At 41.9% G+C, this 25,414-nt stretch overlaps 4 protein-coding genes across 6 annotated transcripts in view; 3 read left to right on the forward strand and 1 right to left on the reverse strand.

The window, feature by feature from the left end:
• Nucleotides 1-16: 16 nt before the first annotated feature.
• Nucleotides 17-6,964, reverse strand: LOC111654770 (uncharacterized). Of its 2 annotated transcripts, none has more exons than XM_087173881.1 (9): nucleotides 6,883-6,964; nucleotides 5,305-5,507; nucleotides 5,072-5,170; nucleotides 4,808-4,897; nucleotides 4,543-4,653; nucleotides 4,109-4,232; nucleotides 2,879-4,004; nucleotides 2,600-2,652; nucleotides 17-1,539 (listed from the first exon to the last, which is right to left on the reverse strand). In XM_087173881.1, the coding sequence occupies exons 2-9, from the start codon at nucleotides 5,452-5,454 to the stop codon at nucleotides 275-277; spliced, it is 3,018 nt and encodes a 1,005-aa protein (XP_087030007.1). In that variant the 5' UTR covers nucleotides 5,455-5,507; nucleotides 6,883-6,964; the 3' UTR covers nucleotides 17-274. The 2 variants fall into 2 exon arrangements, with proteins under 2 accessions (XP_087030007.1, XP_023261671.1); XM_023405903.2 differs by lacking the exon at nucleotides 6,883-6,964 and adding an exon at nucleotides 6,122-6,441.
• selenoo2 (selenoprotein O2) lies at nucleotides 6,840-12,849 on the forward strand. Of its 2 annotated transcripts, XM_023405908.2 has the most exons (10): nucleotides 6,840-7,273; nucleotides 8,227-8,430; nucleotides 8,535-8,712; nucleotides 8,848-8,978; nucleotides 9,251-9,528; nucleotides 9,628-9,761; nucleotides 9,978-10,009; nucleotides 10,157-10,342; nucleotides 11,342-11,498; nucleotides 12,067-12,234. In XM_023405908.2, exons 1-10 carry the CDS (start codon nucleotides 6,840-6,842, stop codon nucleotides 12,232-12,234), a joined length of 1,902 nt encoding a protein of 633 aa, XP_023261676.1. The 2 variants fall into 2 exon arrangements, with proteins under 2 accessions (XP_023261676.1, XP_087030008.1); XM_087173882.1 differs by lacking the exon at nucleotides 9,978-10,009 and having other exon boundaries at nucleotides 9,628-9,790; nucleotides 12,067-12,849.
• A 720-nt stretch (nucleotides 12,850-13,569) lies between these two features.
• On the forward strand, nucleotides 13,570-20,714 carry LOC111654776 (NACHT, LRR and PYD domains-containing protein 3-like). The gene is made up of 11 exons (XM_023405910.2): nucleotides 13,570-14,078; nucleotides 14,175-14,198; nucleotides 14,297-16,049; nucleotides 16,215-16,388; nucleotides 16,549-16,722; nucleotides 16,828-17,001; nucleotides 17,821-17,994; nucleotides 18,182-18,352; nucleotides 18,589-18,762; nucleotides 19,147-19,193; nucleotides 19,880-20,714. The coding sequence occupies exons 1-11, from the start codon at nucleotides 13,808-13,810 to the stop codon at nucleotides 20,470-20,472; spliced, it is 3,729 nt and encodes a 1,242-aa protein (XP_023261678.1). The 5' UTR covers nucleotides 13,570-13,807; the 3' UTR covers nucleotides 20,473-20,714.
• Nucleotides 20,715-22,626: 1,912 nt separating this feature from the next.
• Nucleotides 22,627-25,414, forward strand: part of LOC111654766 (fibrinogen-like protein 1) — a 3,245-nt gene continuing 457 nt past the window's right edge. Inside the window, exons 1-6 of the mRNA XM_023405898.2 lie at nucleotides 22,627-22,744; nucleotides 22,935-23,009; nucleotides 23,191-23,212; nucleotides 23,338-23,429; nucleotides 23,749-23,866; nucleotides 24,627-24,877. Of these exons, the coding sequence (XP_023261666.1) occupies nucleotides 22,721-22,744; nucleotides 22,935-23,009; nucleotides 23,191-23,212; nucleotides 23,338-23,429; nucleotides 23,749-23,866; nucleotides 24,627-24,877 (582 nt within the window). The 5' untranslated portion in view covers nucleotides 22,627-22,720. The remainder of the gene's footprint in view (nucleotides 22,745-22,934; nucleotides 23,010-23,190; nucleotides 23,213-23,337; nucleotides 23,430-23,748; nucleotides 23,867-24,626; nucleotides 24,878-25,414) is intronic.

Consider the following 25,414-nt stretch of genomic DNA (forward strand, 5'->3'; position numbering starts at 1 on the left):
AAAAGCTACATCACAATGCATCTGAAAAACACACCTCTCTGCTCAGTGCATTTTAATTGCAACACAAGCATGAAAATAAATGTATAATGGAAAAAGGGGACATTCAACATGAACCTGTTCTTGCTAGCTTGAAGTTTCAACACTAGATGCAGTTACATAAGAGGGAGAGCCAAAACAGTGTTTCTACAGTTGCTTTTGACCCAGTCCAAACTATATCATACAATTTCAATTTCCAAAACAATCTCCAGATCAATAAGTTCTGAGTCTTGCTTCACTATGTTACCTTCATGATATGTGTTCGTTGATGCATTTTCAGATTATAGGACTGCCTGAATCCCTTCCCACACTCTACACAGAGGTATGGCTTTTCCCCTGAATGTGTTCGCTGGTGTCTTTTAAGGCGGTTGGCACTGAGGAAGCTCTTGTCACACTCTGTGCAGGAGTAGGGCCGGACTCCGGTGTGGTAGCGCAGGTGGATGGTCAGGTAGCAGGACTGAGTGAATCTCTTGCCACAGTGGGGGCACTGGAAGGGCTTGTGGCCTGTGTGGAATCTCTCGTGCTTCAGGAGCTCTGCGTGGGAAAAGAAACCCTTCCCACAGTCGGAGCACAGGTACGGCCTCTCGCCTGAATGAGTCAGCTCGTGTCTGATCAGAGTCGCCTTGTAGACAAAACTCTTGTCACACTGCGAGCAGCTGAAGACGTTCTCCCTGGTGTGGCAGCGCTCGTGCTTCTTCATGTTGCGTTCTCTCTTGAAGCTCTTGCCACAGAAGGAACACATAAAGGGCATCTCCTCTGAGTGGATCTTCATGTGGCTCAGCAAACCGCCCTTGTAGAGGAATCCCTTGCCGCACTGTGTGCACATGTGCGGCCGCTCTTTCTGATGGATGCGTTGGTGTGCAGTGAGAGCTGCCCGGTAGGCAAAGCTCTTTCCACAGTTGCAGCTGTGCACTCTTTCTTCCTGGTGAGTCTGGAGGTGCCGGTTGAGGTAGCTGGCACAGCTGAAGCCCAGGTCACAGCGGGGGCATTTGTGAGAACGCTCCGCCTTGTCAGCATCTTCGCCGTGGGTCTTCAGATGCCTCACCAGTGCTGACTTCCAGGCGAACGCCCGGCCGCACTCTGAACACAGGTACTCACCGTTCTCCATGTGGGTGCTCTTGTGCTCCCTCTGAGCCACCAGTGACTTGAAGAGCTCCCCACAGATCAGGCACTCGTACTTGCGTCCGGACTTGTGCGTCTGCTTGTGCCGCTCCAGTGACTGTTTGAAGGAGAAACGTCGTCCGCACTGAGAGCACAGGAAGGGCTGCTCGCCTGTGTGGATGCGCTGATGGGCTTTTAGTAAAGACTGGAACTTGAAGCTCTTGTCACAGTCTGAACAACTAAAACGTCCTTCTTCATCCGCGAGAGGCTGAAGGGACGGTTTGTCCTCCTCAACCTCAGAGTGAACACTGTCAATGTGCTGCTGGACCTGCACCTCTTCTGAATGGTGGAAGGAGCACTTCGGACAGGAGAAAGCAGCTGATGACACATCTCCCACAGAACCTTGTAGAAAAAAACAAAGTTATAAGAGACTGAAATTAACATTATGCTAAGAAATAAAATGACTGAATAAAAGGATTTTTGCATTTTTTACTAATATGTTTTTTAGTGTAATTAAAAGATTTCCAGGACTCCACAGATTACAGGCTGAAAATTAAAAATTACCTGGTAAATAAACAAATAATGCTGAAATAACCTGTAATGACACATTCAACTCTATATGAAAATAATGAAAAAAAAGATATATAAAGATAATATTCCTATTTCTGCAGCTAAATGTGCAACTATTATACCCAAGCTGCTATCTCATTTTGTTGTTTCTGATATTGACATAGGTTATTCAGCTGTTGTTTTGAAGTGTGTTAGCTTTATTTAGCATTTATAAGAACTATATAACCATTTAATAATGGTTTATAACAGAATATAATGTCGTTGTGAGGAGATACATTTGTAGTGTAATACATAGTATTTGTCAACAATTATTATGTCTCCTATGAAGACAATATTACAAGTGTGTTTTACTATAATGTCATTCATCAATCCATTTATACACCAGTCTCTGCTTGTGCTAAGGAAGAGTTATAGTTGAAAAATACAAAAACCAACTTATATAAGCTTACAACTACATTATAGTGTGTTATAAGAGGCAAAGTAAAGTGCTGTCTATCGAAAAACTTACAGTAATTATTATACAATTATGTTGATAATTTGCAACCATTAAACTTTCAAACCTTTTAATAATGTACAGGCCCATCTTGGGATATGTTAACATTTTACTATCTTGAAGCAGGAAATTTCATGAGAATGTGAATAATAATTAACTGCTTGTTATTTCAACACAAATGTAAAGGGCTTGTATAAAGAAAGTGTCTGACTTCTTTAAGTCAAGTTATTTTATATTTTGCTCACATTATGTAAAAGTTACAGGGAAAATATTAGTTTCTTTTTTAAAGAGGATTTTCAATTTTTTTCCAACTAATTATTTGCAATGTCATTCTACTTATGGACTCTGATTACATAACTGTTGTGACCAGATATAATATGTGTAAAAATGAACACTCACTTTCATCACTGTCCTTTGATGAGACCACGGGCGAGCCATAAGAGTGCTCTGCACTGTTAAAGAGAATAAACAAGAGTCGCTTTGATCAGCCTGATAGACAACAGTAGCCTATGTAACAAAACATATAACTCAGATATGGAGTTTCTATAATTCAGTGTTGATTGCAGAGAAATCCTACCATAACGACATGTAAATCTGTAAACTATGTGTCATTGTGCAGGAACAAAAATAGAACTGTGAGACACATCTAGAGTGGTTAATGAGGCCGGATATTTTTACCAACTGAGAGGCAAAGGCTTCAGGGCCAGAGGGTTGACTTGGGTGATCTTCTTTCTCTTAGTGGCCATGCGCTTCTGTAAATTTATCACCTGAATTTTCATGGTCGGCTTGCGTTTGCGCCCACTTGTGCGAACTTTCACCGCAGAGATGACTTGATTAAGAAGTTCAGGGACCAGGCCTCCAGACTCACAGGTGGGACCCTCACTGCTCTGAATTTCTGCATTCTCTGGATCCTGATCACTATATTGCAGCTGGCAGTCCGGCTCCACAAGTTCAACAGGATCCTCACAGACATTTTCATCACTTATAAAAACCTCTTGCTCATCGTTTTGGTTCTCCGTGGGCTCGTCAGCGCTGTGATCATCAGTGTGAGTTTTTAGGTGCCTTGCAAGTGCTAGCTCCCAGGTGAACTTCCTGTTGCACTGCTGGCATATGTAAACACCGTCTTCCATGTGTGTTTGCTTGTGCTCTGTGCGGGCGGACAAGGAGCGGAAGGTCTCGCCGCAGATGACGCAGTCATACTTGCGCCCAGTTTTGTGCGTGTGTCTGTGTCTGTCGAGGGACTGCCTGAAAGAGAAGCAGCGACCGCAGTCGTTGCAGCGGTGGGGGCGCTCACCGGTGTGGATGACCCTGTGGGCGATGAGTGAAGAGGCAAACTTAAATTTCTTCTCACAGTCTGGGCAGTCATGAGGTCCCACAGAGATTTTGTGTTGGGAGGAAGCTGAGTCGTCCCTGTTTACTTCTGGATGGATGATGTTTATCAAACCACTTTCAACCTTTTGTGTCACCTCTCCCCCTCCTTCACCAACTTCCTCTTCCCTGGTCGTCTCCTCAGGAAGCACAACCAGCGAACCTTCAGCCACTGTGCTGCCGTCTGTTCCTTCATAGCTGTGCTCTCCCATTACCACCTCGATGTCGGTGCTTGTGCCTAATTCAACCTCTGCATAATCTGTCACTGTGATTATTTCAACTGCTACATCATCCACAAATGATACAGTGTGTGTTTCATCGCTGAGGCCTTGCAAAGGACTTGACTGGTTGGATTGTTCTGTAGTTTTTGCCACTCTGCTTGGAGCAACTGCAGAGAGGGAGGAAAGGATGCTTTCTCCCATGCTAGAAGGTGGAACTGCACAAGAAAGTACAAGAATTAAACATAATTTATTGTCATAGAGTTGTGTCTTCAACAATGAACTTGAAATACAAAGGTAGTGGTTACAGGAAATGACTCACCATGTTGCTCTAAATTCCCTAGATGTTTGTGGTGCTGGAGTAAATTTTTCAGGTCTGTGGGCTCTGAGACTGAATGCACACAATCCTCCAACACAGAGCATTCAGCTCCAAGCCAGGAGGCAGTCTGAGGGAAATAGATGAAAACATACATCACACCAAATCCAATATAATCAAAAGGTTTAAGTTTCAAAATTAGGACACCAAGACAATCGGATCTGCAAAAACACCTGTAAGACATATTACTAGTCAATAATGTTCAATAACATCATGTTAAAAACAGACATGATGTTACTGAACATTCAGTATGTAGTAACAGTATTGTAATCCCTAGTAGTGGTAGTTTATTACATGAGATGACTATTTAAGTTGTTCTTTCTTTGTGTCTTTTTTACATGTGACAGTGTGATACACGTTACCATTTTATCAAAAATCACCTGTTCAAGGTCAGGAACTGGCAACAGCTGAGCCAGTCGACAGAGAAACTCCCAGAACAGTGTCTGCAAATCACGGTCATACTGTGGTCCATACTCTGCAGGAAAGACCTCCTAAGAAAAAATAAAAGACATTGTGATAAAAACTATTTTACTGCGACAAAAATACAAAGTTGTCATTTGCCATTTGTACCTCCTGCCAGATTCCACAACCAACTGAATGAGTGCAACTGACAGAATTTAACTTCATGGAAAATCAATTTCTTACCAAGAAAAAGTCTCGTCTCTCTTCAGGATCTTTGACCAGAATTTGGATCAACTCAAGAAAGTTACCTGCTACTTCCTCTTCTTCTTTCATCTGCAATATGGGCATAAACATTACACATGTTACAGGTTTACTACTGGATAGCCCTGCCAATAACAGCATTCATTTAAATACACAAATACTGAACTAAGAAGCACACATTTAGGGTCACAAAAATAAAGTTGCCATGTGAAATGAAATAAACCAATCAAGAGCGGACACACTTACATCTACCTGGGTGGGGTGCTGTGATTTAATCTTGTCCAAGTGAGATAAGATTAAGTCATTTTCCACAAGCTCGTCACGTCGGCACAACTCAAGGATGTACTATATCAGGACATAAATCAAACAATGCATCAAAGTAATCCTGTAATCTCACATTAGCTGTCTATAAATATTTATCATTTCATACATCTTATAAAGCAAAATATTACATTATTGTGTTCCACACCCGTACCCACCCTAGCTCTTAATCCCAGGTTCAGTTGTGTCCTGTACTTGTACATTAGCAGCTCTGGGGCCATGTCCATTACTAAAGAGACAAACTCTGCCACTTTCCAGTAGTTCATGACATCCTGTTTCTTCAGCACCTGCCACATCGAGGCTGTCATGAGCTGGAAAGGTGGGACCAAGAGGCGCAGTGATGCCAGAGGTAAAGTGTCATCTGAAAAACAAGAACAAAAGCAGGAGCTCACCTTTCTGTCCCATTTATCCTTATTGAAGTGCATGGGACTGTGATGATGGGATGTCTTATCAGGACTGTTATTTACAGCTATACTCTCAAGTTATTTCAGTCACTCTATGAAATTTGAATTTAATGTGATAAATGGTATTTGATGTTTTTAAACTGCATAGAATTTTGTATAGTCGTCCAAACAATAATGAGAATAGAATAAATAGTAAGAAAATAACCAATGACCATCTCTAATTATTGTTAAATAGGAGGACACAGCAACAGCATTGTGTTTTGAATGCAACCCTACCGGAAACACCGAGTGTATGTTCAATAACCGCAATGTTCTCAAACTCAGGCAGCTAACTTTTACCATGTTTGTTCAGTATGCACAGAGAGCAGACATATTCATACCACAACAGGGCATGCAAAATTATTTGTGACGCATGACATACATGTCATGGTAAAGTTACAACGCGAAGATAAGGAAGTAAGCTAGTTTAGCTGTAATAGAAGCACTGACAAAAGTCACCGTTAGCTGAACTATCGCCAACTCAAGATATAAAAAATGCTTATATTCGCTCTAAGTTTTTCGATGAACCAACCTTTGGAAATGGCCGTGAAAACACCTGAGTCCATCTTCTTACACCGTTGTTGAAAAGTTTGACTAGCTGCGGTTAGCTGCTGTTAGCCGGGTGGCTAGCTCCCCAGCCACAGCTGACTACAATTAGCAGTTACTGTATGACAGATCCCACTGAGGAGGCTGTACATCTGCAGCTGCAAAACTTCTCCTCTAAATTATGAGAAGCGTCCCATTTAAATGTGTAAATAACCCAAATAAGCATTTACACGGTGCTAATTATTTGTTGCCCAGGGCTTTTTCTTCTTCTTTATTCAAATTTTACGGCAAGTGACATTTTATTTCTTTCTTTTTGTTATCGCCATCTGCTGGAGATTCTTTGCATCACTTCTTTACTCCCTCAAAACAATGACTCACTTTTCACTGTCACTGCCTTTATCGTGGTTCAAAAAACACAATTTCCAAGTTGAGACTGGTTTTTGTTCTCTTTTGTTTTTTCACTTCCTGATTATTTTTCAGGTTTTTTTTTTTCATGATGTTTTTTTAATTTAATTATTCGGTAAGGTAGTAATTTAATTTCTGGCTCAATAAATGTTTCACTTGTTTAGGCTTGTATTTATTCAGGTCCATGCACTGTATGTCACGCTCCTGAACGCTGTGCCTACAGTTGGTAGGCTAGGCTACTTGACGTCAGTTCACAGCGCTGGTTCGGACTGACTGGTACATGTTCAGCTACAGTCTTAATGGAGTCCTCTCAGTGTGTGTCCCGGTCTCTGGAGCGCTTACCTTTCAACAACACCGCGCTGAAAAAGCTGCCGGTGGATGACTCAGAAGAACCCGGGTCCCGGACTGTCCCTGCGGCGTGTTTCTCCCGGATTAGGACTCTTCAGCCCCTGGTCCGTCCACACTTCGTGGCCCTGTCCCACTCAGCGCTGGCTCTGCTCGGCCTGAGTGCGCAGGATGTGCTGAGTGATCCTCTGGCTCCGGAGTACTTGAGCGGCTCCAGGCTGCTGCCGGGCTCCCAGCCGGCCGCGCACTGTTACTGCGGCCACCAGTTCGGGCTGTTTGCTGGTCAGCTGGGAGATGGAGCTGTGATGTACCTGGGGGAGGTAGAGTCGGGCACCCACGGGCGATGGGAGATTCAGGTCAAAGGTGCAGGAGTCACACCTTACTCCAGGTAGATTTAGCTTTGTACTGACATTTCAATCAATTCTTTTTTTTTATCATTAGACTGTAAGTGTGTTAATTCTTGCATTATGCAAACAACACATTTTAATTAAACCTCAGGAACAGGATATAGCTGTGGGAAGAAATAACTATGTTAACATTTTCTCTCACCAACTAAGAATAAGATAACTCAAGAAAGGGACAAAGCAAAATATCCATAAGCCTTATACACCGGAGGCATGTGAATGCATTAACCCAGGAAGAGCTGCTTAAGAGCTTAGCTGCTTGGCACACATCAAACACGTCCCCCACTGCTGAGCAGTTGTGCGCTTAGTTTCCCCAGCTTATTGGCCCTGTTAAACACACATAGGTATGGTGTGATGCAGCACATTTGCCAGTGCTTTATCAGACATAGTGTCAGGATAGTTTGTAATTTTAGAAATTGGATGTTTTGGGCCAAAGTTTTACCATTGACTGTATGTTTTGCCCTAAAAAGTAGAGGGAATTTTTAATGTAGAACATCACTGGCATTAATCATGAACGTTCAATCTTGACCTCATAAATAGTAGATTTACAAAAAAGAAAATCTTCTCCAAATCTCCCAGTCCTCAGTAGATGGAGTTTGTTCAGTGGACCTTAAGTTAAGCCTCTTTTTTTTTAATTGAAGCTCTTTCCATCAGAGGAAACCTGTCACAAGTTTTGCTTACTGAGACAACTACTACCATAATATGACCTGTGCCCAAGATGACACTTTTAATTCACTGAAAACAGTTGGAGGGGAGTTTGCAGGTCGCTTTATAGTTGTTGAGCAGTCAGTCACACAAGATCATTTTTTAAATGTCAGTAACCTGTTAATTAGACAATGTTGAAGCAGCAAGTCTGGAAAAACCCTTACAATCGTTTAGTAGGAATACAAATACCAGCCAGTACAAATGTGTGACAACCACTTGTCAATTTCCTCAGAGATGGTGATGGCAGGAAGGTGCTTCGCTCCAGCATCAGAGAGTTCCTGTGCAGTGAGGCCATGGCTGCCCTCGGGATACCCAGCACCCGTGCAGCCTCCCTCGTGACCTCTGACCTCTATGTCAGCAGAGATCCACTCAACCGTGGACAACGCATTCCTGAGCGCTGCTCTGTCGTCCTGCGTCTCGCTCCTTCCTTCATCAGGTCCAAAGTGCTTCAGACTTTAATCAGTACAAAAACCTCCTGTCATAGTGGTATCCAGAAAAATGGGGAATTTTGATTAAGTCTCTGTTTTTCGTTTTTTAAAGGTTTGGATCCTTTGAGATCTTTCAGGGCCGAGATGAATTCTCAGGCTTGCAGGGTCCCAGTGCAGGGCGGCATGACATTCGCTCTCAGCTGCTGGATTACGTCATTGAGACTTTCTATCCTTGCATTCAGCGGGCTCATAGCAACCGCAAAGACCGAAATACAGCTTTTTTCAGAGAGGTGAGACATGAGGTGCTTGTTGACAAAATGTTATACAGTTATACACTTCTCAGGATTCAGTCTCTGTTTTAAAAGGTTTAATTTGTGTGGTTGTTTTAGCATTTTGATCGTCAAATTTGACTTGTTTATTCCCAGGTGATGATACGAACTGCCAGGTTAGTGGCCAAGTGGCAGTGTGTTGGTTTTTGCCACGGCGTCCTTAATACAGACAACATGAGCATCTTGGGTCTGACTCTGGATTACGGCCCCTTTGGTTTCATGGACAGGTAAGCTGCTGAAAGTGGAAGTCAGTGTCTTTTTTTTTTACTTGACCAGAGTGTCCTCTTTATGTTTTGATTACTCACAATCTGAAAAACCAGTCTTCTGTTCCACTAACTGAGGTTAAACTCAAAAAATATGTATTTCAGCTTTGCCTCAGTAAAATTGTTCCAAAAGTATGGTTACAATTTGTCTTGATATTCAATAACTAAAAAGAAAATCATTTATATACTGGTAGAACAATGTAATGTCAACGAAAGCTCTCCTGCCTGTGTGTCAGATTTGATCCAGATTTTATCTGCAACGCCTCAGACAAAAGAGGACGGTACTCATACCAAGCCCAGCCGTCTGTGTGCCGCTGGAACCTGGCTCGTCTGGCTGAAGCGTTGGGCTCTGAGCTAAATGTAGCTGAGGCCGGAGCTATCCTGGATGACTTCATGCTCACATATGAAGCCTTCTACCTGAGTATCATGAGGAAGAAACTGGGCCTTGTGAGAAAAGAGGAGGCAGAGGACAGCGAGCTCGTATCGGACCTGCTGCGTGTCATGCACAACACTGGTACAAAGACTTGGAAGATGTGGAAGATAATTGGAACGTTTTCTATATCCTCTGCTTCTTGTAATGCCATTGTGGTACTATATTCTCGTGCCTTTCCAGGTGCAGATTTCACCAACACCTTCTACCTGCTGAGCTGTGTCCCCTGGCCTGAGGAGGGCGACAGTGAGAAGGCAACACTGGGCCCCGTAGTGGACCTCATCCTGCAGCAATGTTCCTCTATTGAGGAGCTTAAGGTGGCTAATAAGCCAACTATGAAGGACCGGTGAGGGGGTGTATGGTGGTTGGATATATGTGTGTTTCTTAATATAGCAGTTATAAATAGAACATAAAGTTTCTCTCTGCCCCACCATACACTCCCAGTGAATGCACATCTAATCATGGCTGAGCAGAGTTATTTCAAATTATTAATTCTTTCTTGTCATCTCATTTGTTTTTCTTTCATATGCTAGCATTTTGGGGAAAAGGCTTACCAGGAGAATATGTAAGTTAAATGTGTGTTTTGTGGCACCTGGTAGGAGTATGTAGGAGGTAATTGCAGGTTTAAATGGAACAGCATCGGGGACTAGAGCCAAATGTAACATCAACATCAAGCGTTTTTCTTTTCCCGCATTTATATCTCTGTTTCTAGTGAACTGGCGATGATTCTGTCCATGGCACAAACCAACCCAGCCATGTTTAGCATGGTGTCAGACAGGCCAGGTGTGGCCCAGCAGCTGGAACGGATGGGCCGGCTGAAGGAGCTGCTTGAGACAGATCAAGATGAGCTCAAGGAAAAGCAGCGTGATGACTGGATTCACTGGGTTAGCCGATACAGGTAAGAAAAAAAAACAAAACTAAAACAGTAGAAAGAGAAGCACTGTGAGAACCTCAAGTAACATGTTCTATAATGTGATTGATATTGAAAATTTGGGATAAATAACAGGCAGATAGCTGAATCTGACTTTTAAATTTACTGACCTATATGCACAGAAACCGAGAACATTTCTACATTTGTGTGTGCACAGTATAAAAATAGGGGGAAAGCTCACTTCCTGTTATCTCTTGCCAATTTAAAGTGCTATATGTAAGTTGTCTCTGCCACTGCAGATGGTTTCTTGCTGTGGTTAGCACGCTGACTTCAGCAGAAGGAAACAAGACTTAAAGTTAGTGTTGCTTTCCACAGCTGGAGACAGCTCTTGGTGAATAAAGGAATGAAGTTTGATGCTGAACTCAAGTAAACAGTTGTTAATGCCAACATTGGCTATGTAGCGGTCGCAAAAACTTACATATAGCACCTTTAAAGCTTCACTAATCAAAATTTTATACTAACAAACAACCAAATGTTTGTTAATGTGTCACTCATAGTGATGAACCCACACAAAAGTATCACCTGATTCTGCAGTTTCCCTCAGTGTATTAGCATCTTTTAGCTCATTGTTTTAGTTTTCACTCTCGCAGCTCTCACCAGCCTTGTTTCCGGTCGCAACAGGCAGCTGTTTTCAACAAAAGAACGGCAGGCAAAGTTTCTACAAACTGATGAACATGGTGGAGCATTGAGCAGCTAAAAAGCAGCATGTTTTTCTTAAGCAGTTCTTAAAGACCAAAGGAGCTAAAAGGAGAGTGAAAGGTAGACTTACATTCACCTGATGGCAAGAAACAGGACTCATATTTAATGCTAATGTTAATGCTCTGTGATAACTTGTTGCTCTTCTGTTTACAGCCTATTGCCCCATGAGCTTTTAAAACTGCTGCTTTTAACATTGTGTCTGCTGGTCGAATGAACAAGAGCTAAGACAGGACTGCTTTTGTCATTTTTCTTGTGCTGAAATAACAGGAAGCGTTTAGCCAAGGAGTGTGATGGCACAAGTGACTTGTCTCTCATCAAAAAGGAGAGGCTCAGTGTGATGAACAGCCACAATCCCCGGGTCGTCCTACGCAACTATATCGCCCAGAGTGCAATTCAGGCTGCAGAAAAGGGAGACTTCTCTGAGGTCAGGATACCTTTAAAAGTTTAAACGATTCACATCCAGGTGCATTAAAGCAGCAACTATCTACACTGCCACATGGTGGAAATTGGTTATCAATCTTTATTTCAAATACTGAATCAGAAAATTATGTCTTCTGCCACACAAACAGCTGTAAAAACAGGCAGTGATACACTAAGGAGGATTCATTTTTCAGTAAAATGCAACTGAGAGGTTATTGTTATTGTCATCATCTGAATTTGACATTTCCAGTAACACTGCATGGGCACGTGTCTCTGTATATAAAACAGCACATGGCTTCAGCTACTGGGAGGAGTTAGGAACCAGCTGGAAGCAGCATAGTGTTACTGGTATTGTGGGCTCAGTGACTTAACTGTCACCGCACATGCCAATGCCTTTTCAGATAAAGTCAGTGAATCTGTGGTCATCAGTGGTCCAGATACACAGCAGCTGCTTTAATGGGTTTACAATGCTGTTTTTCATATTTTTATGATATTTAAATTCATTTTATGCCATTTAAATCATAATTTTGTTTCAATGATCAATCGTGGTTAACTGTACCTTTGTTCTGTAGGTCAACAGGGTCCTCAAAACTCTGGAGAAACCATATTCTAACGCATTTGGACTGGAGTCTTTGGATGGACCCAGTGCATGTGGGCAAAAGGAGCAGAAAGGGAGGGATTTGACTGTTGGCTATGACAGGAAACCTCCTGCCTGGGCACAAAGAATTTGTATCACCTGATCCTCATAAAACCTCCTGGGCAGCTGAAGGAGGGAGGTCTGTTTTCACTGGTTGACCACACAGACCACAGTGTTACTAGTGCTACTGTTGCGGGTCTCCATTTCCACCTCAGACTATCTCTCCTGCTTCCTGAAGGGAGGATGATATGTAACCCAGTGTGTTCCAGTGTTCATCAGTATGGCCAAAGATCAATGTTTGTGTGTAAAGTATAATACAACAGCATCATGGTCAAAGTCCAATAAACCAGTTCAGTTCAGATCTGATGAAGATACATAGACAGTTTTCCTGAGGCTGATTTTGATGGGAATATTCTTGATGGGAGTATTAATCTACTGTAACAATGGAAACAAACAGAATGTGCTGACACCTACAAGAAATCAATGGATATGCTGATGAAGTTTGACAGCTCAGACGACCAGTCACACAATGACCTGTCTGAGTCTGAAACACCAGGAACACACTGACGTCAGTCATTTACAGTTAGTGGATTTGTCACAAATATGAGCAATTCAAAATATTTACCATTTGTTTCTTAAACCTACTATAGATAGAATGATTTGGCATTTTGTGTTTCTCAAAGCTTGAAATAAAAGATCATGTGTTTTTCATCATTAAGTCTGTTATCAACTGTGATGGTTTATGTGTCTGTTTTAAACCTGCACATATTTAAAGCCCTGAAAACCTATTTTCTCAATCTATGACAAACAACAGTTACTTGTGCATTTGTATTAACTGCAAATTTTTAATTGAAGTATATAATTATGCTAAGTATACAGAGTTGTTTGAATTAAAGAACCCACTGTAGGATTTATCATTTATTTCTTTTATAGACATTGTATTGGCTGCTGTTGCTATTAGCACAGTGCTAGTTAGCTGCTTCTCTTTCTTCTTCTTTCATTTTTCTTCTTCTCATCTGTCAAACCACTTCCCAGAGGTTTTCAGGAAGTACAAATGTATGCTGGTATCTGTTGACATTGCACTGCTGACAGTAAACACTGAGCTGTGCCAACAGCCTCCTACAGTATATGTATTCCAGCTCATCAAAAAGACATGAGGGCTTTCACACAGTGTCATACTCCTGCATCTCAGTTTGGGTGGACCTGCAGGCCCTTTTTATTTTGATTTGTCTGGTCACCAAAACAAGAATCTCAATGTGGATGTGACACAGAATGAAACTGAAAATACTGCATAATGGACTGCCTACTTTCTTCTCTCACAACCCTCTTCACTATTATGCTTTTCATAAGCAGCCCCCATCCATGCCTATCACACACTTGACTGGACTGGCTCAACTAGTTTAACAGTATATGGCATGCAAACAACTGCACTCATAAGGAAAGCTGATAAGAGGGGCAGGACCAATGCATTTATCGTAAAACAGCAGTGACATTGCTTTTTGTACTGATTACAAAGGCTATAAATCTTAGAGCTCAGTGACATGATGACGACAGCTACACCAGCCCACATCAGCTCAGAACTGAAACTTGTTGTGCATTTAAACCTTGCTTCAGACAGAGGATGGACGCACAACAACAGGACAGGCTGATCACATGACCTGCATGGAGAAAAGATAATGGCGCGTGTCCCACAGCTGCTCTTGGAAACTTTAGAGGAACTGGTTGCTGAACAGCTGAGGACCTTCCAGTTTTTTCTTTTCAGTGATGTTCTTGAAGGATTCCCACATATTCCAAAGTCTCGGGTTGACAGCGTGGACAGGCCAGGCACTGTGGATGTTTTGGTGCAGACATATGGCTATGATGATGCTGTTACTGTCACAGTGGATATACTGGTGAGGATGAAACTAAAACTGTGCGCTGAAAAATTAAAGAAGAAGTACGATGAAGGTAAAAGAGATTAAAAAGTAAAAATTGGCTGTTTAGTTAGTTTGTAAGACAAAATAGCTTGGCACGTAACACCTATTCCCTCTCTGTCTTTTTCAGTTCCAAGCAATCAACCTGGCAAAGGTAAGAAGCTAAACAGACACGTTAACAAGTTCAAACTCGTATACCCATGTACAGACAAGGTTGAACTATACAAAACTGAAACTTTATTCTTTGAACAGGAATCGACCACCATGCAATCCGAGACAAACTTAAATCCACTCTGAGGGAAAAGTACCAAAATATTTTTGAGGGGAATGCAGATGAAGGGGACACTGTCTACCTCAACAAAATCTACACTGAACTGCGCGTGATCGAAGGAGCTTGGGGAGGCTTCACCGAGGAGCATGAGGTCAGACAGCAGAGGTCCAGCCATGTCACAACAGAAGAAACATCAATTAAGGTTGGCAACATTTTCAAACCCAAGCCCAACCAAGAGAAGCACATCAGAACTGTGCTTACCCAGGGTATCCCTGGAGTGGGTAAAACTGTCTGTGCACAGAAGTTTACCCTGAGCTGGGCAGAAGGAGATGAAAATCAGGACATCACCTTCCTCTTCCCACTTCCTTTCCGTGAACTGAATCCCAACATAGGCGAAAAAGAACACAGTCTGATGCAGCTGCTTCACCAGTTCTTCCCTGAGATGAAACCTCTTGAGACTCTGGGAACAGAATGCAAAGTCTTGTTCATCTTTGACGGCCTTGACGAGACTCTCCTGCCTTTGAACTTCAAGCACAACAAGGTCTTGAGAGATGAGACAGAGCCAGCTTCACTGGATGTCCTGATCACAAACCTCATCGCGGGCGATCTGCTTGGGAACGCCCTCATCTGGATCACATCCAGACCCGCAGCGGTCGGCCATATCTCTCGAAAACACATCCATCTGTGGACGGAAGTCAAGGGCTTCGCTAATGAACAGAAGGAGGAATACTTTAAGAAGCGTTTGTGTGACGATAACCTCGCCTTCAGAATCATCAACCATGTGAAGTCGTCAAGAAGCCTCTACATCATGTGTCAAATACCAGTTTTCTGCTGGATCACAGTGACTGTGATGAAGAAAATGTTGCGCGACAACTTGACAAGAGGCATGCCCAATACCCTGACAGAGATGTATGCATATCTCCTTCTCTGCCAGACAGACAGGATGATAGAAGGGCACTACCCAATAGAAAGTGTCAATGTAGTCTTGAAGCTAGCAGAGCTGGCGTACCGTCAACTGGAGAAGGGCAAACTGATCTTCTACGAGGCAGATCTGAAAGAATGTGGCATGGACGTCAAAGAGGCAACCATCTACTCAGGAGTTTGCACCAAGGTATTTATGATGGAGGGCACGAGGAGGCGAGAAGTCTTTAGCTTCATCCATTTGACCATTCAGGAGTTTCTGGCAGCTGTGTATGCTCATCATTCCTACATGCATAGAAAGGATAATGTTGTTCTTGGATACCTGAAAAGGATGTCTACAAGATGGCTCCCCAAGTCTGTGTTCAATTTTCACAAAACCACCATTGAAAAAGCCTTGGAGAGTAAGGACGGACGCTGGGACCTCTTCCTTCGCTTTCTCATGGGACTGTCGCTGAAGTCAAACCAGGAGCTCCTGGGTAGAATACTTCATTTGGAAGCAGAAGGAGAGGAAGATGTGGCAAGAACTGTCCAGTTCATCAAGGACAAAATCAAAGAGGAACCAGAGGCCAAGCTCAACCTCTTCCACTGCCTGAGCGAGCTCAAAGAGGAGTCTTTGGTGCAGGAGATCCAGAATTTTGTGAGTTCTGGGAGGCTCGCAGCCAAAAAACTGACTCCGGTTCAGTGGTCTGCACTCACATTTGAACTGATGACGTCAGAGGCAACAGAGGAAGAGTTCGACTTGAAGAAGTACATAAGATCTGAAGAAGGAGTGGCGAAGCTGCTGACTGTCATTACATCCTCCACACGTGCTCTGTAAGTTCACCCACATGACAAGACATGTTCCTCTTGCATGCTGGTTTTAGTTGCTCTCTGAGCTGCAAACAAAAGTGATTTCTGCTCATTACCCCAGCTACTTTTGGACTTTTACCTCTGGCCTGACCACTTTCTTATCCCTTTTCTATTCCCTTGTTTTTCTAGGCTAAATCACTGTAACCTCACTGAGAACTGCTGTGAAGGTTTGGCCTCTGCACTGAGCTCAACCTCCTCTCACCTGACAGAACTGGATCTGAGTGACAACAGCCTGCGGGATTTAGGGGTGAAGCTGCTTTCTGTTGGATTAGGAAGTCCACACTGTAAATTGAAGAAGCTAAGGTCTGTAGCACAACAATATTGCACAATACATCCCCTGCAACAGTAACAACAGTAACTAGCTACTTCTTGTGGTTGTATGAGTTGTGGGTTAGATTTAACGCTGTTGAATGCAGTTTTGTATTCCAGGATAATTACACAACTTCTTATTTTCCTTTTTTAGATTACATAAGTGTGAACTGGAAGGAGTCTGCTGTAAGGCACTGGCTGGTGCTCTTGGCACAGAGTCAACCCAACTTACAGAACTGGACCTGAGTGCTAATGACTTCCAGAAAACAGCAGTAAAGGCTCTGTGTGTGGGACTCTGCAGCCATCACTGTAAACTGGAAACACTAAGGTTCGACCTGCTTCTGCTGACAAACATAAATCTCTTTCTTGGACTTTCTTTAATCGAAGGCAGTGTTTTTAAGAATGGTGTTTTTTGGTAAATACTCTTCTGCAGGTTGAATGATTGCAAGCTGAAAGACAGTTGCTGTGAAGACTTGACTTCAGTTTTAAGCTCAGGCTCATCTCACCTGAAAAATCTTGACCTGAGCAACAACAGTCTGAAAGATTCTGGTGTATGTCTGCTTACTGCTGGACTGGGGAGTCCACATTGCAGACTGGAAACACTCAGGTCAGTGTGAGCTGAGTGTGAGCAGAGTGAGCTTGACAGTGTAAGCTTGAGCAGCAAAACACTGTGGTAATGTCATTGTTTGTTTAAGTTCCTTCAGTGAAAAAAGGAAATTTTGCTTTGCTGCTTAGGCCTGATTTTGTCATTTCTTTTGAATTAAAATATTTGTTCAAATGTGCATTAATTAGATTTTGACCTCTAAAGGGAAGGAGATGACTGACACAGATATAGGAACAGAGTAGGGATTTCTGACACAACTTCAGCTACTTCCAAGATGCACGGGGAAGGAAAAAGTTTCAAGAGGTCAAAACTGAACATTTGTCATGTAAAGAAAGTCAAACCAGTGGGTTTTGGCTTGTGGCCTATATCAGAGTTATCATAAAACACATAAAGAGCATTTAATCAAGATGGTAATGAAACAAAACATTTAAAAAAGGTTAAAGAAAATATAAAAGACACCTAGTCATATACATATTAGCTAATGGAGACCGACACATAGATGGACTGGCTATTTGGTCATGCAGCTTCAGGCCAATCACATTCCCAAACACATGCAGAGGAAAATTTGCCTCCTGCGAAATAATATTGGACATACAGTCACCATGTGGCCAGAAATTTGAATCCAAATGAATATGTGCTATGCTAGGTGGCTACATAGGCAACTGTTTGCTGACATTTTTGCCATATTAACTTTAACAGATAATGTCAGTGTTGTATTTAGAGCTGGTTGCATGCTTTTTACCACCAAAGTGCAGCCATGATCACATGTTCACCATCATTATGTTGCTGTAATTTCATTTGAAAATTTCCTCCACCTATCAGGCTCGGCTGGTGTGGCCTAACACAGAAATGCTGCAATCACATTGGCTCAGCTCTCAGCTCTGACTCCGCCCTCCTAAAAGAGCTGGACCTGAGTGGGAACAACCTGCATGGTCCAGACATTCAGATGCTATGCGCTGGGCTGAGAAGTCCAAACTGTAAACTGGAGAAATTAAGGTGAGGTCACTCAGGTTCAGTTGTCACAAAAAATATATATTTAGCAACACATGGACATGGACCTTTAATTTGTGAAGTAATAGGGTATAACTCTTACTAAAATAAGCATCAACTGCAGTTCAGCCTAACATTTTAACTTTGTGTGGCAACACCAGATATTAAAGACAGGACATTTTCTCACCCTCAGGTTAAATGAAGGCAATCTACAGAAATGCTGTGCTGATTTTGCCTCAGTCCTCAGCTCTGATTCCTCTTACCTGCAAGTCCTCGATCTGAGCGGGAACGACCTGCAAGACTCAGAGGTGAAGCTACTCTCTGCAGGACTGGCAAGTTCACACTGTAAACTGGAGACGTTAAGGTGAGCTGCCTTTACATTATCTCTAGCATAACACAATCTTTTTGTCCTCAAATGTCAATAGTGCATGTAGTTACCCTAGATAATAATAATCATAGTAATGTAATAATTAATCATAAGATATGAAAAAAATCTGCACTATGAATGTAGAAATGTCAAACCAAACAAGTAAGAAACTCTGTAAACCTCATGTCTTCATAATACAAAAAAGTAAACAATGTGTTTTTGGATGAACACAGGCTGTCGTTCTGCGGAGTCACTGGGAAAGGCTGCACCTATTTGGCTTCAGCGCTGAGCTCCAACCCATCCTGCCTGAGGCAGCTGGACCTCAGCTACAACTTCCTGCAGGACTCTGGAGTGAAGCTGATCTCAATCCATCTGGACAACCTGCTGTGTAAACTGGAAAAACTCAGGTAAAACACCAGCTTAGTTAGCCTCAGTGGTTCCTGGGTATAACTCACTAGTGGTACCAACAATAAAATGAAAAAAAAAAAAAATACAATCACAGAAATTTCTGAAATACAGAGAGTATGGTAGTTCAAGGTTTCACTTCATTACCAAGTTCCCTTTTGGACAGTTTTAGTTTTAGCAGAAACACATGTGATGCGCACATGATAAACTGCAGATAGAATAGAAAGCACAATAGACTGAGGAAGCAGGACTCAACATGGTCACATGCTCTACAGTGGACACAATCACATTTTACATATGTACAACATATATGTTTTATATGAATGAATATAAAATGAATGTGTCTGTTAATGATGAATGTTTCTTATACGTCCGCCTGTCTACAGTGTGGAGCACAACGCAGAGTGCTACTTGAAATCAACATTGAAAAACTGTAAGTGATGTAGTTTTACTACATTGTTTTCATTTACTTTCGTTTTAATAAAGAAATGAAGCATTTGTACTGTGGTCTCAAAAGCATGTAACCTTCTATCAGTCAGATAGTAACTTTTGAATAGAAATTATTTTGATTATTGAGAGGGATGCATTCATTTAAATTGTATTTTTTAAATCCTCGGTTTGAATATCTAATCGAGCCTCTACATGAATCTTTGAACTAAGAAAGCAAAATCTATATACCTAAAGATTAGGTTGTGTTTTAAATAATTTTTTCCATCTGCTACCTGAGTTCAGTTTTAGTTTAGTTTAGATTGTGTGCAAATAAATGTGACATATGAATCCTCTCTCTCCTTTCCACTCTTTTGGTTCGATGTCTTGTACCGTCACTTGTCCAGCAGGTGGGAGGATAGAGATCAAACTGACAGTGTTCTCTGTGATTTTAAACTGGTTTTATGTGGATTCTTTCTTTCTTTCTTTCTTTCTTTCTTTCTTTCTTTCTTTCTTTCTTTCTTTCTTTCTTTCTTTTTATCTTTCTTTCTTTCTTTCTTTCTCTCTTGTCTTTGACCTGAAATGATAGGGGTTGTTGAAATGTTGAGGTCCTGGACCTTATTATGATTATTTACCAATACAGTGATTTAAAAATGAAGGACACAGAGAAATCCATGCGTATGTCTTTTACAGATGCATGTACTCTGACGTTTGATGCAAACACAGCTGCCAAGTCTCTCTTCCTGTACGACGGGGGAAAGCAGGTGACGTGGGTCAGGGAGAGACAGCAGTACCCGGATCACCCCGAGAGGTTTGAGAGTGTCGACCAGTTGCTCTGTCTCCAAGACCTCACCCGGCGCCACTACTGGGAGGTGGAGTGGCGGGGACGCTGGGTGGATGTCGCCGTGGCGATGAGGGGAATCCGTCGAAGGGCAAGCTCTCACCTCTGTGGGTTTGGCAGAACAGACCAGTCCTGGAGTCTGTACTGCTCTGAGGATCGCTACATCGCTCAGCACAACAGCCAGTCTGTGGAAATACCGGCACCTCTCTCTCGCTCCCACAGGGTTGGAGTCTATTTGGACTGGGCTGGTGGCACCCTGTCCTTCTACAGCGTCTCCTCTAGGACCCTCAGTCACCTTCACACGTTCTACAACACTTTCACTGCGCCCCTCTACGCCGGGTTTGGGATGGCAGAGGAAGACTGCTCTGTGATAATTTGTACAGAGCAGGGCATGCCACAATTAATTTCTCGCTCAGCTAGTGCAGAAAGAGTTGTTGAGTTTTAAGTGCAGACGATGACAGAAAAGATTTCAGTTTAATGGAGGACATAGTGGACACAGACATAATGCTGGAAAAAGGAGAATTATGAATTTACAGTCAGGCTCTATGAACTTGCTGATTTCAAACTTCATTTGTAGATGTCGATGAAATGTATAGCCTATGTATGTATACAAGCATGGACACTGTAAGAAGGGTTACTGTAAATTTGGTAGCATCTTTCATTAAAAAGGTTTCTCTCAATAGCCAACTGCAAACTTTCAGCTGTAATTTCCTACATGCACACGAATGCATCACACACTGACATGCTTTTCAAATCCAATGCAGCCAGTGAAGAAAGGCAAAAATCATCCAACAAGATCCTGAAGGCTCTGTGGGGCTGTACAACATGGATGTATTAATAGACTTCTTCAAGCTGCTTGTATTGCAGTTGTTACAATCCCATCTGAAAGATATGGACATTTCAAAAAACAATAATGCAAATTTGGTAACATTTTTTGGCTGAACCGCAATAGTGGGGCCAGCCCTATAATGGAGGCTGACTGACTTACTGAGTGATTATAGTTCCACTGTTGGTCAGCCTAATGCCATGTGACTGAATTGGAGTTTCCCCATTGGCCATTGCCCTTTCAAAATGATTTGGCGCAAACGGTTTCAATTAGGGCAGCGTTAACAACCTGTAGTGTTGGCTGTGCTAACTGCTAAGCTAAAGAGCCTTGCAAATCTGGATAGCATGTAAACAACAGAAACACCAGCAACTGGAAATGAGACGATTCACTTACTGCAGCACAGTAATAAAAGCCCTGTTAACTAATAAAGGGTTTCTGTCCACTGAAATGCTAGAAGGCTTTTAATTTGAAAAAATTGTGGGAGGTGTTTAGTTTGTATAAGACATTATGCAGTAACTTTAAGATGGTAACCAGGGGGAAATGACCAATTCTATGTTAAACAGAGTGAATAAGAAAAAAACACCTGCCTCTAATACAAGCCTATCTCAAATAAAAATCTGATACCTTCTTCAGGTGAGGTAAATAAAGGCCCCACCCACTTTTTGAGGAAATGCAGTAGTTGAAAGGGCATGAAAAAGTGGAAAAACTAGCTAAACAAGTACTAAGGAAAGGAAATATAAACATCACTATTAAACTATCCAAACCAGAGGGAAAGAGCATCACAAGGTAAAATATCCACACAGTACATGCAAATACAAATTTCATGACAGTTGTACGGAAGCCGTCATACTTGCAAATTTGTTTTTATCCTGTTATCTTAAGATAACAAGTCTCGTAAATCCCAGTAAGTCTCCTCCTTAGCAACAATCCTCAGTAACTTGTTAGCTGACGAGGACTGATCTGAAAATGATCTTGTTTGAAAAGACACAATGTGATTTCTGCCTTTGATTGAAATATTTTCTGATGCGTTGATCAATGCATAGTTCGGAAATTTCAGTTTACAGCAAGTCTACATACTGGCTTGGCACATCTGGTCTGTAATTAATAATGTAATGTACAATGACAAAATAAGTTTTGTTATCTCGAGATAACGGGATAATTATCTTGTTATCTCGGGATAACTAGTTTGTTATCCCGAGATAACAGGGGGGAAAAAAATTGCAAGTGTGGCCTTTCTCGTCTACCGTTCAATCCGTCTGTGAGATATTTCCCTCAAAACCCCAAATATCAACCTCAAGGTGGTTCCAAAGGAAAAGTCCAGGGATCACAAAAGTCACTGATTCATCCTCTGGGCATCATGAATAACCAACAGTTGTCAAAACATTAACAAACCCTCTGATCTTGCTAATCACTAAGTACAAATACTCATGGTGAAAATATGGAGGAAATTGTAATCTTTGTAATCTTTCTGAATCTTTTAGGAGAAACATTTTCTTCCAGGGAAGAGTGAATTATTGTTAGTGGAAATCGCAGCCAATTCTGAGTCTTGTAATGTTATTTTCCTTGAGCTGTGGAGCCAGATTGGCAGAGTCAGTGCTGGGAATTAAGCTAGTATAAATAGCTATAACTATCTGACAGTGTTACAGTGTTGGAGCTGTGAAAGTTGTGTGACATATTTGGAAAAAAAAGAAAAATGACTGAGGAGGAATGTGGGAAGTTACTGGTAGTGTTGTTGACTCTCTGTCTGTTGCTCAAGCTTCTGTCTTACTCAGTCTGGTCTGACAGGAAATGACGGCAAACATGGAGGAGGTGTGGCAGCTTTAGTCGGTGGATAAAGGTTCCCCTATGTTGTGGAATTTGAGCTGCGATGCAAGGTTCACACAACACTCAGGTAAGTGTTTAGAGAAAGAAAAGATAGATTTTTAATGGTATTTTATTTTTGTACCTAAACTGTAGTTTTCAATTTAACATTCAAAGAAGTAATGTTGTTGTACTTGCTGAGGGTTGATTAGAAAGTTGTTAAAGATATTTTAAGATATCTGATTTGGACCAAAATGTGACTTTTAAACTGTGAAACTCAGGTGAAAATGAAGAGTCTGGTTCGATACTTTGGGCTCATCTTGGCTTTTCTCTTCAGCTGCACAGGACAAGCTGAGGTAAAAATCAAAACTACAGAAACCTCCCCTCACATCAATGTCTTCTTCTGTACTTGCATGAGTGTAAATCAGATAAAAACAAAATGTCTTCTCTCAAGCTCTGGCTGTAATGTCTACCTGTAAGTTGTGTGTTTTCACTGCATCAAGTCTCACTTTAAAACTTTCTCTGTGGTGTTGCTAGGGGCAGCGGACAGGAGGTCGAGGTACAGAGCATGTTATTGCTTACAGTTTACAATTCCATATACTTTACATTAGGAACGTGTCTTGTACCACGTTCATATTGACTGTGGCTCATCCTCTTTGTTTTCTCTTGTCATGTACATCTCAGGAACAGACTGCACACAGATCAAGACTCGCTCACCACAAGCATCCAGTGGAGTTTATGCAGTCCAGCCTCCCGGAGTCAAGAAGCCATTCAAGGTAATGAATGTGACATGTTGTGCACACAGCAATTTGTACTTTAACTAACAGTTTGCTAAGTCCTGCCTCCTGCTATGCCTGAGGCTTTCTGTTGGCACACACACAGTTTACCATGACAAAGGTGGCAGATTTCTCCCTCTGAATCTGTTGTTGCTGTCATTTGTATTTAATATGCATGTCAGAAATCAGCCCAACATGTCACTTAACACTTCATGTGATCCTTTCCAAAGCCCTGTAGAACATGTCTCAGTCTCTAGTGAAAGTGTAAGAAAACCTGGCAGCTGGTTTTCCTAACGTGTTTCCTGGACTACCTGTTCAGGTGTACTGTGAGATGCGAGCAGATGGAGGCTGGACGGTGTTTCAGAGACGCAGTGGACAAGCAGTTTCCTTCAACAGGAAATGGGCAGCTTACAAAAATGGTTTTGGAAACCTGACAAGTGAGTAAGATAAAACACTGCCGCGTTATCCACTGTGTGTATGTCATGATTAGTTATTATTAAGCCTATAAGAGAGTTTGTGTTTGTTTAGAAGGCTAAGTCTAATTCATGGTGACTGTGACACACCTCACAAAACACATTGTGAATATAAATATCCCATAAATTTTGATTATGGACTCAGTGTACTGTAAAGGTAACACATTACAGCAACAAAGATGTCATCTTTTGACAGCAGAAATCCCCTCTTGTCGTTGCAACAACTCCAACCTTTTTCACCCCTCTTTTCCCCTTGCTCCTGTCATAATTACTACGACCACTAGATGTCACCTAGCAACAAAAGATAACTATTTGTCGTAATAACCTGCTACACAGACACCTATGGGCTGGTTTTGCTGTCCTCCAGACTGCGGAGCAATGAGACAGAAGGTGACAGTCACAGTCCAGCTTTTAATCTAATTGCACTGTGAGGGCGACATGCACATTCTCTAACACATCAGACTACGGTGGCAGCTTCACCTGGAGGAAAGCACTGAGAGAAAACTCACTCCAATTATAAGCACAAATTGCAAGGTTGAACTTTCACCTGACCCTGAATTCCTGCTGATTCACCCACAGGAAACATAAAAACCTGAATCCTGCAGCAATGATAACTGTTGTTTTGTAAAGGGCCAAACTCTTTGGGACATAGTTTGTTTCTGTTAATTTGTACAAAGAGATATCAAACATAAATCCTGTCATTGTGCTCTGCTGATTCCCTCAGAGGACCACTGGCTCGGTCTGAAGAAGGTTTTCTCTGTGGCCAAGGACAAGACCAAGAAGTGGACCCTTAGGGTGGACTTGTGGGACCATGAAGGTGGCACTGCTTTTGCTGAGTACCGAAACTTTCGACTGGGAAATGAGAAAACAGCTTTCAAACTGAATGTGGGGAAATACAGTGGAAACGCAGGTACTGCAGCCTTTTTAACTGCTGCTCTTTACCTTTTCTCACTGTTCCTTTTTTATGCACAAATATTCTCTATTTGAATTTTATTCATAATTTTTGTGCCGTTTTCAATGTTTGAGTGTAAATTAAACTTACAAGTCAATGATGCACATTAGAAGTGATTTTCCCAGGTCAGCAGCAACTCTGCCAGCTTTAGCTGTTTTCTGAAACAACAGCGCCCTCTTTCTGTTCTGTGGTGTAAAGCAATCCAGCAGCTTAAATCCAACTCTGATACACAGTGAGTGGAGAGCAGCTGGAGACTGACAGTTTGTAGTGATAAAATGCTTCACACAGCTGCTTTCAAATGAAAGAAGAAATAACATAATTTTCATCCTAAAAGTGAGAAGTTGAAAGTTTATTGATGAACACACCTTAGCTGAACTGAGTGCAGTCAGTGGTTTTACTGCTACAGTCTTACTTGGTCTGGTATGACCAGTAGCTTATGGTGACTAACGTTTGCAAACCTAATCCAGACATAGTTGTGCAACTGATAAAAGTGAGTGATTATTTACTTTTACTGGGAAATTCTTTGTTTCATCATCTTGTAACTCCAGACCAAATTGTTC

This window comes from Seriola lalandi, unplaced genomic scaffold (assembly GCF_002814215.2).
Source record: "Seriola lalandi dorsalis isolate HSWRI2012SDOR001 ecotype SW California unplaced genomic scaffold, Sedor1 jcf7180002054289, whole genome shotgun sequence".
Taxonomy (NCBI): Eukaryota; Metazoa; Chordata; class Actinopteri; order Carangiformes; family Carangidae; genus Seriola; species Seriola lalandi.